General features: G+C 48.3%; 5 protein-coding genes across 5 annotated transcripts; 4 read left to right on the forward strand and 1 right to left on the reverse strand.

Annotated features, from left to right (window-relative positions):
* Positions 1–3,757: 3,757 nt before the first annotated feature.
* Positions 3,758–6,273, forward strand: FOIG_15187 (uncharacterized protein; the record flags this gene model as incomplete). Its single annotated transcript, XM_031216516.1, has 3 exons — positions 3,758–3,823; positions 3,889–5,357; positions 5,409–6,273. 3 exons carry the CDS (start codon positions 3,758–3,760, stop codon positions 6,271–6,273), a joined length of 2,400 nt encoding a protein of 799 aa, XP_031053741.1.
* A 384-nt stretch (positions 6,274–6,657) lies between these two features.
* On the forward strand, positions 6,658–9,440 carry FOIG_15188 (uncharacterized protein; the record flags this gene model as incomplete). The annotated part of the gene is made up of 2 exons (XM_031216517.1): positions 6,658–7,910; positions 7,962–9,440. 2 exons carry the CDS (start codon positions 6,658–6,660, stop codon positions 9,232–9,234), a joined length of 2,526 nt encoding a protein of 841 aa, XP_031053742.1. The 3' UTR covers positions 9,235–9,440.
* Positions 7,903–12,545, reverse strand: FOIG_15189 (uncharacterized protein). Its single transcript, XM_031216518.1, has 2 exons — positions 11,275–12,545; positions 7,903–11,138 (listed from the first exon to the last, which is right to left on the reverse strand). The coding sequence occupies exons 1-2, from the start codon at positions 11,757–11,759 to the stop codon at positions 9,938–9,940; spliced, it is 1,686 nt and encodes a 561-aa protein (XP_031053743.1). The 5' UTR covers positions 11,760–12,545; the 3' UTR covers positions 7,903–9,937.
* A 48-nt stretch (positions 12,546–12,593) lies between these two features.
* FOIG_15190 (uncharacterized protein) lies at positions 12,594–13,750 on the forward strand. Its single transcript, XM_031216519.1, has 2 exons — positions 12,594–13,320; positions 13,376–13,750. Exon 1 carries the CDS (start codon positions 12,889–12,891, stop codon positions 13,198–13,200), a length of 312 nt encoding a protein of 103 aa, XP_031053744.1. The 5' UTR covers positions 12,594–12,888; the 3' UTR covers positions 13,201–13,320; positions 13,376–13,750.
* A 406-nt stretch (positions 13,751–14,156) lies between these two features.
* On the forward strand, positions 14,157–15,279 carry FOIG_15191 (uncharacterized protein). Its single transcript, XM_031216520.1, has one exon. The coding sequence runs from the start codon at positions 14,251–14,253 to the stop codon at positions 15,079–15,081; it is 831 nt and encodes a 276-aa protein (XP_031053745.1). The 5' UTR covers positions 14,157–14,250; the 3' UTR covers positions 15,082–15,279.
* Positions 15,280–15,329: the final 50 nt, after the last annotated feature.

Below are 15,329 nucleotides of genomic sequence, written 5' to 3' on the forward strand. Positions count from 1 at the left end.
ATACCCCATCTTAAAGCCGTCCCAAGGAGTTTGACTAAGGAACTTATGGAACCCGCCTCACCTTGTGCCCATGGCCATTCTCTTGAATACAGACATTCCAATGTCTCTAGGCTCCCTGTGTCAAGGGCTGCAAGAACTGCTTCATACAAGCATTCAAGGCTCCAAGTTCTCGAACCAGCCAATAACTGTACGTACTCTAGGCCGCGAAGACCTGAAGATGCTACCGTCAACACGCAATTGTACTGCTTATAGCTCTCCCTGATGTAGCCTTGTAGCTGGCTCGTTGACCACCGTACTTCCTACAATTGATCTCTTTGCTCGAGCTCTCCGTTGCAGACTTGTGCCACATCAAGCAGGAACAGCATCGTGGCCATTCCGTCATATTCTGAAGACAAGAGTGCCCAAAATAACTCATCAGACCCTGCGCCGAAAGCACTCTCTTTCTGCTTGATGCGCTGCTCTGAAGCCCACACATCTTCAACTAAACCACAGCAGTCTCTCTCGATTGCTCATCGTAAGAGCTGTCTTCTAACCCGAACATCAGATGCGCCGAGGTCATATTCATGGGATAATATCAAGGCAAGTACAAACTGTTTCGATAACGGTTGCTGAGAAGTGTCTGGATCAAGGCCCGCCAATATTTCCTCGGTCAGTGGCTGTTGAGTGAGATTCGTGATTGTTGCTTCGCCCAAGAGGGCTCGGGACTCGGTACTCAGAGATAGCTAAAGCGAATCTTATCGAAAGCTTTCCTGTAACAATACGCTTTATTATATCTGATAAATTTAACAACTCTTCTTTTGGCATTCTTTCAGCTCTTGATCGAAGTTCTGATGCCGTGAAAATTCGCTGATTCTGACTCAAGCATAATTCACAGCGGCATAATTCGCACAAGGTTTGCTCAGCAAGAACTCCCACTGTACCAGTCGCAGTCTTGATGAGGCGCTCGATTATCTCTTCGCTTTCGTCAAATCTGTTCTGTTGTTTGAGAGAGTTTGCCACAGAGATCAACTGGAAATTGAGTGGGTATTGGAACACTGAGTCTTGATAGAAGCCTGGTAGAATAGTCATGATAGCTTTGTCGCGTGTAGCCAACCGTTCTGCGATCATCGTCTCTGCCAGATCATTAATTAACGAAGTTGTTGGTCCCGATGACCTGTCAAGGTTGGGGTACAGAATGCTGGCAATGATGCTGTCTAGGACCAGTGCTATTCTTTTCAGAAACAAAGTAAAGATGTCCTGTGCCATCAGATTGATTATTGAAGCTTTTGAGTCAATGGATGGAATATTAGCCTCCAAGCCTTTTCTTAAAACAGCTGACTGACTGTCTCCGGATTCGATTAGCTGAAGTGACACGATAGTAGGCGTTGATAGATCACTTTGTTCCCCCGTTGGCAGGATCATAAAACATTCATGGCGAGCTTTTATGCCCCAGCGCTCACAAACAATTCTCAAGGTTTTGTTAGACTTGTGATATACTGCAAAGGGCTTGATTCCTGATGGCAGCTTTCCTTTGTGTTGACCGCGCCATTTCTGGAAGCACTATGACCAAAACCCCAAGATGGCCTCGAGTTGATGGTTATCGATGGCCCAGGCATCTCCCTTGCGGAGCAAAGGAGAGTAAATTGGCTGTTCTCCAGAAATGCGAAATATTGGAATGCCACTCTGGAGTAAACCGGCAGCCTATTGACCAAACGACTGACTTGTAAGGGTCTCCAACAGGACCCAAGAGCTTACCCGACGTGGGTATTCTTCCAGCCCGCTGTAGGGATGCTTTGAAGTCGGACTACTGATGATGGTTGCTTTCGAGCTTTATTGCTTGCCAGTCGAGTTCATGGCCTGTCATATCATGTGAGCTCGGTGAAAGTTAATTGTCCGGGGGAGTATTACAGCTGCTAAGGCACCCTCGGATAATCGACATGGCCACAGTGAAAGTAAGCTGGTAAAGCTAAACGGTGCTATGGACTCCTCGTAACCCCACGAACTACATTACCCAAACTCCAATGGAAAATGCAACGGCGAACCAAACACGCCGATAGCAGCCAGATTTGAGCCCGCTACTCTTCCAGGACGTTATATAGTCTGTCTTAATTTGGTTGTACGCGAATCCATCAAACTCTTGGTCCCCTATACGCCGTCCCGCAGGTTGTAGCCAAAACATACGAGGTTTGTCAGTGCCGTAGAACACCAACCTACGTTCTTGAGAGATCCCGTCAATCACCTGTACAGACAGTGCCATCCCAATAACGATAAAGGTAGTGCCGGTGACGGTAAGAGAAAACCACCCGGGATTACTCGGAATCCTTTTATCTTTGTAAACGCTGGCTTTGTATCTCGTAGTGCAGGTTGCGTAAACGAAGAAACTGGCTTGTAGTAAGACTCCGAGTATGGCTGCTGACCACAGTCCCGAAAGACCCATTAGCGCCAAGTTTGGGAATGAAGCGAAATTTCTGTTTTTATCGGGATACAAGCCGTCTTGGTCATTTTCTTTATTGTTTCTTCTGAAAATTAGGTTTTGTGTCTGATGTGTAAGTAATTTGTTGTCTCTGGTCGAGTTCGCCATTTTCTTAGCATTGCCATCAATGATGCCACCTTCGATGTCGACTTCGGAGGAAATCTCTATTCCTGCGTTTGTTCTCGTGACATTGTTATACAATTTTGACAAGATGGTCGAAATTGGAAGACGAAGAAACTCGGAAGAAGAGACGCTTCTCCATGATCCGTCTCGTTTCTGGTCTTGCTCTATTGTAGTAGATGGCAGTCCAGACACTGCTGGTCCAACTTGACTCTTCCATTCGATCCTATCAAGAATTCTATGGTGGACTCGATGCCGCACTTTGCGGATATCTCAGAGTCAGGAGAGTCGAAGTTGGGCCGGTACTCTCGAGGGTTGCTAGGCATGGTATACATGAATTCGAGTATTTTTGGCCGCCCAAAGACCGTACAGATTCCTCTATTTTACCAAGCTCACGTACATTTTCGCTGGTGGAGGAGCAAAGTTAGACCTCGGGGCATGCCATGAGGCTCGCGCGCTCTTCCAATGACGGATGTGAGGAATATGCTGTTGGCATGCAGGATGCGACGGCTGTGGTTATTCCCAGAGGACGAACTGCGAAAATGATATCACCAAGAATCGTAGTTGACTAGCTGAGAAGATGCTTCGTAACTTTTTCACCAAAGAGAGCGATGGCAAGTGCAAGATCCGTTGCGAATTGTTGGCAAAATAGTCCCAAAAGTCAGTCACATTATTGACATCAAGCATTATGCAGCGACACTCAGAGGCGACACAGGTACCTAATGAATAATACCTTACTTGTGGTCTTGGTTACTTAAGTTGGGTTGCTGAGGTCGCCTTGCCTGTAAGCCGCCAGCAGCAATTGAGCAACCCTTTGGTGGCTAAGGTAGGAGGGAAGAAAGCCTACGACCTCCATCGTAAGTGATGAAAAGGCTTAGCTTAGTACCTTAAGTTAAGTATATTTTAGCAGGCCTTGAGACCAGTTAATGTGTGCACCCTAGCTCAATATCAGAAGTTTTTACTCCCTGGGAGGGCTTCTGTAGCAGTAATTTAGCGCTAGCTTGCAACGGCTCTGTGTCACTATTTTCAGCTCTGGGCCATGTCTTGAGCCGAGGCCAGTCTCACGAGGAGGTACTGACTTCATCTGGAAGTGCGCTTACAGGCTTAGTTTTGTGCAGTATAATAAGCGCCGTGTTTCACTTGTCCCATTCAGAAGGGTAGCTCAGAAACCATTCATGCCCTCCTATGTCCAAGGAAGCCTGTTCGCGAACGGGCTTTCACTCCAATGACTTGGTTGGGCAATACACCATTGTCTGCCAACATGATGCGGGCTGACAAGGCTCTGAGCTGACAGCAGTAGCTGAAACCCGTACCAGCTTCTAACTTATGCACCTCTCTTCAATCGATCGAGTTCAACTCCAAATCTCACTCTTGCCCTTGCTTTTGTTTTCTTTTTTCCTTCTTCTTTTTTCATTCTTGCCGTTTTCATCTCAGTGGCGGACCCTCTTTCCATCTCAGCGAGCATCGCTGGGTTAGTTGCCCTTGCCGATCTCATCTTTCGGTCAGGTACCAAATACGTCAAGAGCTACAGAGGTGCATCGACAGAGGTTGGAAACCTCATTCGCGAAATCAGGAGCCTCTCTGTTATTTTGCATAATCTTTCCCTTGTCGCTTTTGACCTAGAAGAGACTGAACCACCTGAACCAACTGCTGCTGTTCACGAGCCGTCGTCTGTTCTTCAACCGCATTATCTCCACGATTGCCACCAACTACTGAGGCTCTTGGAGGCGGGCCTTTCGCGCACAGAAGCTTCCTTAGATTCGGGTTCTGAGCACCAAAGACTGTATGCTCGACTAAAATGGCCTTTCACGTCGACCGAGTCCAAGGAAATGATCCAAGACGTACAGCGCTACAACCAGATCATTCACACAGCTCTTGCCGCCGACTCTCTGGCTATGTTTGAACATTGCTTATCGCGACAAGACGAAATAAAGAATGGCCTCGACAAGATCAATCTCACTGCGGAGAGGATCTTGGGTATCCAAGTCAAGATTTCTCTTGATGCCAAAAGGAATCAAGTTCTACGCGACTTTGGGCGGGTAAATCCCAGAGGCGAATACGAGACGAACAGAAAGCTGCGACAGGGGCTCACAGGTATTTGGCTTACCCAAGGTCCAGATTTTGACTTCTGGTACTCTACTCCCGGTTCAAGGCTCTGGTGCAGCGGCATACCTGGTGCAGGGAAATCTGTCCTTGCCGTAGCCATGATCGAGGAGTGTTTGCAGAGAAATGCCCAAGACACAAGAAAAGCAGTCGCATACTTCTTCTGCACCTACAAGAACGAGTCTTCTCAACACTCAATGACCATTCTCTCGTCTCTCTGCATGCAACTTGCAATGCAGAGCGAAAGCGCGTTTCAAATTTTACAAGAATATCACGACCAACTATTCTCAGGCCGTGATCTTTCTGCAAGGCCCACGGCCGAGACACTCGCTCAGAAACTACATCTCATCTGTGCTTGCTTCACTCGGACTTATATCATTGTTGATGGTCTTGACGAGTGTGACCATCGTGTTGCAGCAAATGTAGAGTGTTTGGCCAAGCTTTCGCTGTTACAGGGTTATGATGTTATCAACATGGCACTGTCAAGTCGGGACGAGATTATTATACGTCAACGCCTCAAGAATGACTTCCCGCACGTCGAGATTAAGGCTCATACTGAGGATCTACAACTATATGTTGCCTCGGAACTTAGTGAAAGGATTGCTTCGAAACAGTTGAGGCTTCGTGTCCAGAGTTTGAAAGACCTTATTATAACAAGACTGGTCGGGGAAGCTAAAGGAATGTAAGTCACGCTTGCTCTGATACCACTCATTCCTACTAAAGCGGTCTCTAGGTTTCGCTGGGTAGCCTGCCAACTGGACTACATGTGCGAACTCCCAACAGACAGAGCTCGGCGTGAAGCCTTGAGCAAACTCCCCCCCTCACTCTATGCAACTTATGATCGGATATTACTGAGAATTGATGGTTACGATGATACAGTGAAGCGGCTAGTGAAGAAAGCAATATTAATGCTCGCAACTTCTTTCGTCTCACTCAGTTTTGAAGAGATTTGCCAGGCCATCTCCTTGGAAGAAGATGCAACGACTCTCGAAGATGATGAGATTGTAGAAGAAGAGGAATTGTTGCGATGGTGCAGTAGCCTTGTTCGAGTCAGCAAATCCGGTTCCTTCAATGGTGGTAAAACTAGAATCCAGTTTGCACACTTTACAGTCAAAGAATATCTTCACTCGCTGAAGACTCGCAACTCCGATCATGAATGTCCACAACTCAAGGAGTACGCTGTTTCGCATGAAGACGGTATAGACTTCTTTTCTTTCCTTTGCCTACGCTTCCTCACCATGGAGGATATAGAGCGATTCTCGCCAACTCGCGACACAACACGCGCTATCAGCTGTATTCTTGCGCAACGCAGGCGCAGAACCTTTTACGAACCGTCAGTACTCACTTGGGTGGCATATGCGACAGCCTCAAAAATGGGAGACAGAACGCGTAAGCTCCTACGAAAGCTCCTGCATCCGTCCAAAACGCCTGCTTTCTGTCTGTGGGCAATTGACTTCATATTCTGTCATCATCCCTCATCTATAGAAGCCTCATCCGAGCCAATAAAGATTCTATCGCAAGTTATCGCTGCAGTTCTTAGGCCCGAATTTACCCCTCTTCATATGGCAGCTGCATTCAGTATGCCTGATGCATGCTAGGAGTTGCTGGAAGGTGGCTCTGATGTACTAGCATGCAGCAAATTTGGGACTCCGTTACATTGTGCCCTTGGCGGCCGAGGTTTCTTTTATAATTTTCTGGACTTACGAGACAATGACATTATATCCGAGGGTCCCATTACTGATCGGAGAAACTTCCATGTCGGACACGTGGCTCGACTACGAACAGTGCATTTGTTGCTGAACTCCTCAATCTCGCCCCTTACCACCCCGTTACCATCGGGAACTATCATATCTCTCACCTTGTCATGTCCTAACAACTTTACCAACAATTAGGAAATCTTTACCGAGCTTGTTAAGGCTGGTGTGTCTATCACGGCTCAAGGTGTGCAACTCTTCAGCATTCGTTATAATCGGTACCTACAGATGCCTTCCTCCACCTCCGAGACCTCTCAAGTGTGGTCCCGCTTTCCACAATTCTTCAACGTCCTTGGTAACAATAATGCGCCAGGTTCTCCAAGGTTTATTCTTCGCCAGGAAACCGAAGAGTTAATCTTCAGAACAGGCGAAAAGATACCACCCCAGTCACCAAAAGAGCAATCTCTAGATGGCGCCAGTGATGAGGAAGTCCTTGCGTATATTCATTCACTTATCAAACTAAATGATGAAACTGGGATGAACTCTTTCCTTAGCACGCGGAGAGCTAAACTGGCCCAGTTGACAGACATTGACCCCGAGCATCCAGGCTGGAATGCTCTTCATCTTGCATTACTCGAGAGATCTTATCGAGTTTTGGACCCATTTTTAGCCTTCGGCTTGGATCCACGTGCTGATAGACCAGACGGTTTCAAGCCAGTTCATATGTGCTGTCGGGAGAATACCTGCGGTGCTCTTCAAGCGTTATTGCGCTTTGGTGGATCAACCCTCAATACCGATAACTTGGGTAGGACCGTGTGGCATTTAGCCGCAGAGCTGAACTCGGTAACGGTTTTGGAGGAACTTCTTGACTTGGGCGACGTTGATGTTGCGCTAAAAATGACATCTAAGCCCCATGAGATGGCCATTTGTGCGGCAGCGACTCGATTACACCTCGAGGCTGTTTGTCTTCTCCTGCCTTTTTACAAAACGGAAGAATACTGGACAAGTAGTAAAGCCCTGTCCCTCATTTTGTATGAACCCAGGTTCTCTGAGGCTATGCAATCCTTACATCGATTCGGCATCCTTTCACAAACGTCATGCGGTATGCGTGCTCTGGCGTATTCATTCCATTGGGCTATTCTTCAGGATGATGTACAGACTTGTGAGAAGCTTTACGGTCTCGGCTGCCCGCTGGAGTGTGAGCTGCCCTTTGCCATACTTCTGACGCCGTTAGCTCTGGCCATAATCCAAGGTTATTACAAGGTGATGGGGTGGTTAATTAGAATGGGTGCGCCTGTTTCAACCATCATGGCTCATCCTAATAAGGACGCCTATTGTACAGTTCTCGATCTTTTCCTGGAGCGACCGAACCTTAACCACCTTCTTCCAACATTATTGGATGCATACCTTGCAGAGGGAGGAGCCGGCTCACACAAACAACACAGTGTTCTCGAAATACCTCTCGCTTCACATAACACATACGGACTCATGATAATGTTGAACAAGCTTCAGGGCAAGGCCTTAGGCCAAGGCGAAGTCACGTAAGTAAATCATCAAGTTACTAAGTCAGGATGCCGCTAATTAGTACACAGGAAGTTCTTCAGAGACATATCAGGCAGCCGCATCTTCGAGAGCACCTCAACACTTGACTCGCTCAGTGCCATCATCAATCAAGGGGATACCCTTTATCCGAACCGAACACCTCTTTTTCTAGCAGCTGCGCAAAATAATGTGAAAGCGGCAAATGCTCTACTAATTCACGGTGCCGACGTTAACATAGCTGACGACAGAAATTGCACACCTCTCTTTGTTGCATCTGAGCACGGTTCAGCAGAAGTTGTAGAGCTCCTCCTCAGTCGCGGTGCCCATGTCGACGTGATGAATACTTCATCCCACGAGCTCCTCGATGTGGCTTTCGTACAAAAGTCATGGAAGGTTGTCGATATTCTTCTCGCGGCAGGTCTACCGAGCAATCGAATAAACTCTGAGGGAAGAAATCTCCTCATGCTCATGACATTATGGACTTGTGTCCCAGGCACCAAACCCAACATTGGGCTCTTCAAGCAACTTCTAGACCATGGCGTCGATCTATACTTATGCGATAAGTTCGGTTATTCCGCTTCCCATTGTCTTTTTACAAGCCCTTGCCGGTGTTATTTGTTATTCATGTTGAACATGAGACTCGATCTACAAGTGGGAAAGCTCAGCAGCTGGCCTGACCATTTCTTCTCCAACGGAGTAGACACCTTGGTCGCGATAACCTACAACCTCCGGTATGTCAAACCTTCGGTCAAGATTGAGGGCGTTCGCCAGCTGTGTGGCCTGCGAACCCCCGGTGCTCATAGTTTGCTATGTCGAGCAGCCTGCTGGGGTTCTGTCACGGCGATCCAGAACTTCGTCAAGCTTGGGATTGGTGATCTTGAACACCATTGTCGTGAACACGGATCGCCCCTGAATGCTGCCATTCAAAGCCACAGATTGGAGGCAGTCAAGTTTCTCACGCTTCATGGCGCTAAGGTGCCTGACTATCTTTGTAAACCCAAGAATTCCTCCCTCAGTACTGCAAACCCAGATTTTGTCATTCGACAATGGTTATTTGTTGGCAGGTACAATGAAAAAAGGCGAATTTCATTCAATCTGTTGAATGAAGAGACGGAGATCAAGAGCTGGTCTGGAGTATGGGTTGCTCGGGTTCCATTGCGATGGCAAAAGAGGAGTTCTGTTGATAGCATCTTGGAATACGCCAAACGAAGACATTGGGTTGAAATTGAGTACAAGTCAAGCACTGTTCGAGATACTCAACTGGTGCGAACAAAAGAGAGATGTGGCAGCATGTCGAGTGTTGAATGTGAGGGCTATTGCTGAGGAAGACGCAACGGTCACTCAGCGCCGCAAGATTGATAGCCAACATCCGACCAAGCACACCCAACAGTGGATCATCTATAGCTTTAACCGAGCTCGCAAAAAGGCCGATGAGGACAAAGCAAAGAAATTGTAACGCTGCGTTCAGTGGATCATATGCTCCCTCCCGGAGGATCCACTCGGCGTCCGGCACCGGTCAGAAAGTACGGAGCTGGCCTTTCGGGCCGTTAGTCCCCACCTACCTCCGGTGCGTTATCCGCCTGCTCTAGGGGGAGTAAGGGAGGCAAGAAATTTTCGGACCAGGAATCCTTAGCGACAAAAGAATTTAGGTAAATTAGCCCAAACCTAGGAGACAGAGATCTCCGCTTCTCAGTGGTTCGCAACACTGGATGAGCATGTCGTTGGGAGGCGCGAATAGATCAATCATAGCAGGATATGTTCATTCATATATTCGTATATATACTCTAATTCATACAAGCTATCGTCACTCGACCCATTGGGGAATGACGTTTGGGTATCTTTTATGCCGCCTGTAACTTCAGGCGGCGCAGCAGGGTTCTGTCCACGATATCTGCGCTTCGATGATGATAAGCGGAGCTTGACCTCTTCTCAGTCGCGACAATTGTCGAACTGACTCACTGCTTCTGCGCATCATAAATGTTGCAGCGTCATTCTTCATTCACGTTCACCGTTTCCAGGTGCACGCTCAGACATGGACTTCAGCGGCGTTCTTCTTCTTGTTCTTCTTGATACCAACAAGGCCAATGATCTCCTCCCAGAAGCCAGTAGGGGGGTCTACAATCATAGCACGCTCCTCATAGGCATCAATGACAGGTCGCTCCCAGACAATATCGCACTCCTTGGCACTGACGATCTTGGTGCGCTTGACGAGCTTCCATCCTAGGTACATGAAGGGAGCAATGATTTGCATGGTGTAGTTGGAGAAGAAGTTCTTCGCGTCGAAGGGGGCCAAGGATGTGTATCCATAGGTGTAGCAAACGACTGTGTGAAGGATAAGAGCGATCCAGGCACAGTAGGGCTGGAAATAGCCAAAGTAGGGCATCTTCTTGCGATCAATGCCCTGGGCCTTACACGCACGGTAGTAGAAGAGGAAGGTAATATTCATGGTGATATAATCCACAATACCGCCACCGGTGATGAGGGCGAGAAGGATAGTCAGAGCCTCGGCGGAGGAGCTGTCGAGCTGAAGGAAGGCCAACAGAGGGAAGACCATGGTGACGGCGAAACACCAGATAGGGATACCGCTCTTGGTGGTCTTGCGGAGGAAGGCAGGGGCACGTCCGTCGAGGGCGAGACTGTACAGGGAGCGGGTTGCGCAGTATGTGTACGTGTTGCCAGCAGAGAAGATAGTCGTGAAAAGAAGGGCATTGACTAGATGGGGCAATCCTTCAATACCGAGGTTGGACATAGCGATGACCCAAGGAGAGGCAGCAGCAGTGCCACCGCCGGATCCGCTGCCAAATTGGACCTCAACAAGTGTCTCATCAGTATGGCTAAGAACGATGCCACAAGTCAGGGCAGCGCCGATGAAGAAGAGACCGAAACGGAAGTAACAGGTCTTGAAGGCAGTCTTGACATATCGGCTAGGGTGCTTAGATTCGGCGGCGACCATAGAAATGTAGTCAGGACCGACGACAAAGAAGGCAGCGGAGGCCAATGCACCCATAAATCCTTCTAGACGTCCAAGATCACCTTCGGTTCGGAATGTCGCGAATGCGTCATGCGCATTGGACCAGTAGCGGAAGCCATAAGCGTCACCTTGGGGGTTACCCCCAACCATCGTCACGAACGTAAACATGAAGAGGATAAAGATCAGGAGGACCTTGCCAAGGGCCAGCCAGAACTCAGCTTCACCAAAGACACCAACAGCAAGAATATTGCACACACTAGAAGAGGAGACGAATGTTTAGCATGCATTCACACATAGACAGGGAGAGGGAGGGAAGCAGAATTGAGGAAAGAAACCATGGATCGCATCCGTGACGATGTTCATCAGGATGCAGCTCGGGGTTTAAGCCTTACCCATATGCGATGATGACTGCGATGATGAAGCCAGCAGTTGGACCAGCGTCAGTAATATTGTCACTCCAGAATGAAACAACGAGGTTCAGAGCGACGATTTCGAAGGGGATCAGGAGAGCCTCGTAGAAGAAGAAGTTCCATCCGACCATGAAGCCAAGGGCATCATCAACCCAGTGACCAGCAAGACGGATGAAACCGCCAGAGACAGGCATATAAGTGTTCATCTCAGCGATAGAGTTGTTGGTGAGACCGAGAACCATGGCGTAGAGAGCTGTGCAGACGAGGAGACTGCCAGGGCCACCTTTGGCCAGACCGGCACCGATACCGATGAACAAACCAGTACCAATAGTGCCTCCGATAGCGAGGAGTTGAACTTGACGATTGTTGAGACGGCGATGAAGGCCATCAGCGTTACCACCATCATTCTCGGCGATGGGGCTGGGGCTCTCGGCCCTCTTGGAGGCCTTTTCCGAGTCGGAGGACATGTTGGAGACGATTCGGCCGAGTTGCTGTTAGTTGATGAGACAGCACAAAACCACTTGTCAACCTCAGAAGTGATCTGGGGTTGCGAGCATGTGGAGATGGGAGATGGGGATGAGAGAGAAAGTAGAAGTTCAAGGGAGAGCGAGAGCAAAGGACTTTATGAGAATGGAACTCATAGAGACGATCCCAGAAGAACACAGCAAGGGAAAACCCACAAGTCGAGACTCAGACATGGTGGTGGTGGAGAGCTCAGTGGGTCGTTGGTGGTTGCAATCCTTCGATGGTGATGAACCCTTGTTGAGGAGTGAGAGCGAGAATTGCAGACATCGCGTCATTATGGAGTCTCGTTAAGTAACTGGAGAAGCGAGAGAACGAGTCCGAGTGAAGATGGTGGATATCGTCGATATTAGAGGAGGCGGAGGCAACTGGTTTTCTCCACTGAACCTCTCTCATCAGGAAGAGCGTACCCATCAAACAACCTCATGAGCTCAAGGATGAGACGAGTCCGTTCAACGCGTCTTGCAAATTAAGCTTCTCCTTCTCCATGATGTTCGTTTCGCATGTCGCCGAGATCGTCGCATCGCATTGGATACGTACCGCTCTCGTTGTTGTTGTTGTTGCTGTAACATGACTTATAAAACTTGTTCACGGAATGGCGATCCGAAGGAGGTTTACGAGATGAAATGCCAAGACAGCGCATGACGTCACAGTCTCAAACTCTTCAGTTCAGCTCATTGAGAGATCACGTGTGCAGCCGTCTCACGTGACGTAGTTCATGATTCGTTTGCGGCAAAGGCGCAAGAGACTGAGGAACCAGTGGATCCTCGGCTGAGAAACTCTGCAGAGTTTTCTCGATACCCTGTAGAAACAAGCAAAGACAAGCAGTACATGATTCGTTAGAGAGTCTGACAGTGGATTTTGTGGATACAAGAAGAAATATGGTGCGGTTTACACAGACATTCCGCTGTCAAAGACCAGAATCGGCAGCTGGACCCGACGACCTCGCTATAGGGATGGCCCCCGATCTTGTGTGAAGAGAATCCAATGGACAATCAGAAGCAACCCGGTTTAAGGGACTCATTTACATAATGGATTGCAAGGTTGGAGGCTGAGCTTGAAGTGAGATGTGATATGACGAACATTGTTGATGGAAGCAAGTTTGCATGGTTCAGATCATCAAGGAAAAGGAAAGTTTGTATCCTCATGCGCTATGGCACCTCACGAATCCAGGGTCTTTTCGCACAATCCCTTGTTTCATTCACCCGCCATGACATGAAGTTCAAAACCGCCCAGCATCCCAAGCTTGCGGCTCAACGGCAGAGCGACCGCCAAGTTTCTCGCCATCTTTGCCTCATTCTCACCCAGAGAAAAAAAAAAGTCTCCCAAAGACCGCCACCGCCGAATCATCGCTTACTCGAGACCCAGAATAGGCAATGCGTCTAGGATGCGCTTATTGGCGGCCAACGCTGTAAGCGCCAAGCAAATTGTAATGAACTGAGTTTTGCGTTATTTACAATACGTACGACATCGTATTGAACGTTGAACGATGCTCCACTGATGGATGTTGGGATCCAGGGATGATGCAAGGGACACGGCGGCTGGGCTAACGCTTTTTCAGAGCACGGCAGCATTGCGATATTCTCCGACTGAGGGAGGTGATGAAGCTTATGCTTGTTTGGTCAAGATATTTATTATTATACTATTACAGATAGGGTATCTTCGGTTTGAGATGGGATCTAGATCATCAGATTGTCGAAGCGAAACGTGAAACCGCTTGGATCATTCGTTCGCGTATCTTAGCCCATTCGGAGAAAAGATGCAGGGTCCTTGTCGGCTTGAGCTGGTTCTGACTTGCCCAAGAAGGATAGCTTCGAGCAATCAATATTGATCACTCGACTCTTGTTCCAACAATATTCGGTACACTGCAGTGTCTATATTGACGCAACGTATGTCATCGCGCTAAACACAAACATCAAAGATCGCCATGCAGGAAGCGCTTCCTTCTAACCTCTGGGATTAACAGATCATTTCCATAGGAATGGATATCGCCCCTTATTAGTTACAAGGGTCTCATGCAATGTAAGATTATGTTTGACTTCTCTTATTCGAAGCATAAAACATGCAAACGGTTCTTAGCTGTTTAATATTTTGTCATTACACTGCCGATCTGCTACGTCTTACAAACACGATAACTGCTCAGAAGCGCGTCAGTGGCAGCAAGAATGACAACGACAATCATAACTCGAGAACACCATATAGAAAGAAATAGAAAATAAGTTTTGATACTAGTTTTGACTAGAGTTAACGCGAAATGTACACTGCCTTGGCTTCTTCATCAGCTCTAATCGGCATCCTCACATGTAAGAAGTTTGCCTACCCTGGAGCGCTCTCATGGCCCGTGCATTAGTCTTGCAGCTCAGGATAAGCACCTTGATCCCAAGCCACTAATTCTAGAAACATTCAGGCAACCTTCTTTCAACATCACCACCCAAAATGTCAGAATACTGGAAATCCACGCCCAAATACTGGTGCAAGCATTGCGAGACCTATGTTCGCGACACAAAACTCGAGCGCCAAAACCATGAATCTACTGCCAAACATCAAGGCGCGCTGAAACGCTTCCTCCGCGACCTGCACCGCAACCACGAGCGAGAAGAACGCGAAAAAGACCGCGCCAAGCGGGAAGTCGAACGTCTCAATGGAGTTGTCGGAGCCTCATCTGCAGCGGCAGGCCCATCGTCAAGACCTGCGCCGCGCGCGCAACAGAGCGCACCGACAGAAGCGTCTTTGAAGAAACAGAGAGAACAGCTTGCTGCCATGGGCGTGGCGATGCCGAGTGACTTTCGACCTGAGATGGCCATGCCTGGAGAGTGGACGGTTACGAATACAAGAATTATCGAGACGAAGACAGAAGAAGATGAAGAAGCAAAGGTAGAAGCTAGAGCCAATGGTGTACGGAAGCGCGAAGCGACGGAGGATGAGAAGGAAGAGGAGGAAGCTGTGCGCGGACTGTTCAAGAAGCCCAGGCGATGGGGACGAGACTCAAAAGTTATGCCACAACAAGAAGATCAGGAACTCGATGCGCTACTAAGCGGATCGACGTTTACGCCCAGGGCTATGAAGGAGGAAACAGAGGATACGACGGATGTTAAGAAGGAGGACGATGCGACGCCGGACACAACCGTAAAGACGGAAGATGCGACAGAAGTCAAGACGGAGGCACCTGCTGAACCTCTGATAAAGCCAGAGCCAGAGGAGGCTGAGTCGGGTGTACAGACTGTGGTGTTCAAGAAGAGAAAACCCAAGGGCATTCGGCAAAAGTGATGAGATTGTCGCTGTGTACTATACAACTACTTGCATTCCTGGAGCACATAATGATACCATCTATACGAATAATGAATGACATTCACCACATCCCACATACACCGACTTCCCCAAAAGTCAAAATGCTATGCCGTGGAATAGTTTCGTAATTCGGCATTTGGCCCAATGTCCATATCCGTATATCCCGTCGGAGCTAAAAGTCTAAAAGCGAAAAATGAAGCCCAATGGGGATAGCTTCAAAACCATCC

Source organism: Fusarium odoratissimum (genome assembly GCF_000260195.1).
Source record: "Fusarium odoratissimum NRRL 54006 unplaced genomic scaffold supercont1.48, whole genome shotgun sequence".
NCBI classification, from domain to species: domain Eukaryota; kingdom Fungi; phylum Ascomycota; class Sordariomycetes; order Hypocreales; family Nectriaceae; genus Fusarium; species Fusarium odoratissimum.

Coding starts and splice junctions, on each gene's coding strand:
- FOIG_15189 (XM_031216518.1), bottom strand. CDS start 11,759: ATGTCCTCCGACTCGGAAAAGGCCTCCAAGAGGGCCGAGAGCCCCAGC. Junction 11,139..11,274: donor GCAGTCATCATCGCATATGG/GTAAGGCTTAAA, acceptor CTCCTCTTCTAG/TGTGTGCAATATTCTTGCTG.
- FOIG_15191 (XM_031216520.1), top strand. CDS start 14,251: ATGTCAGAATACTGGAAATCCACGCCCAAATACTGGTGCAAGCATTGC.
- FOIG_15190 (XM_031216519.1), top strand. CDS start 12,889: ATGACGAACATTGTTGATGGAAGCAAGTTTGCATGGTTCAGATCATCA.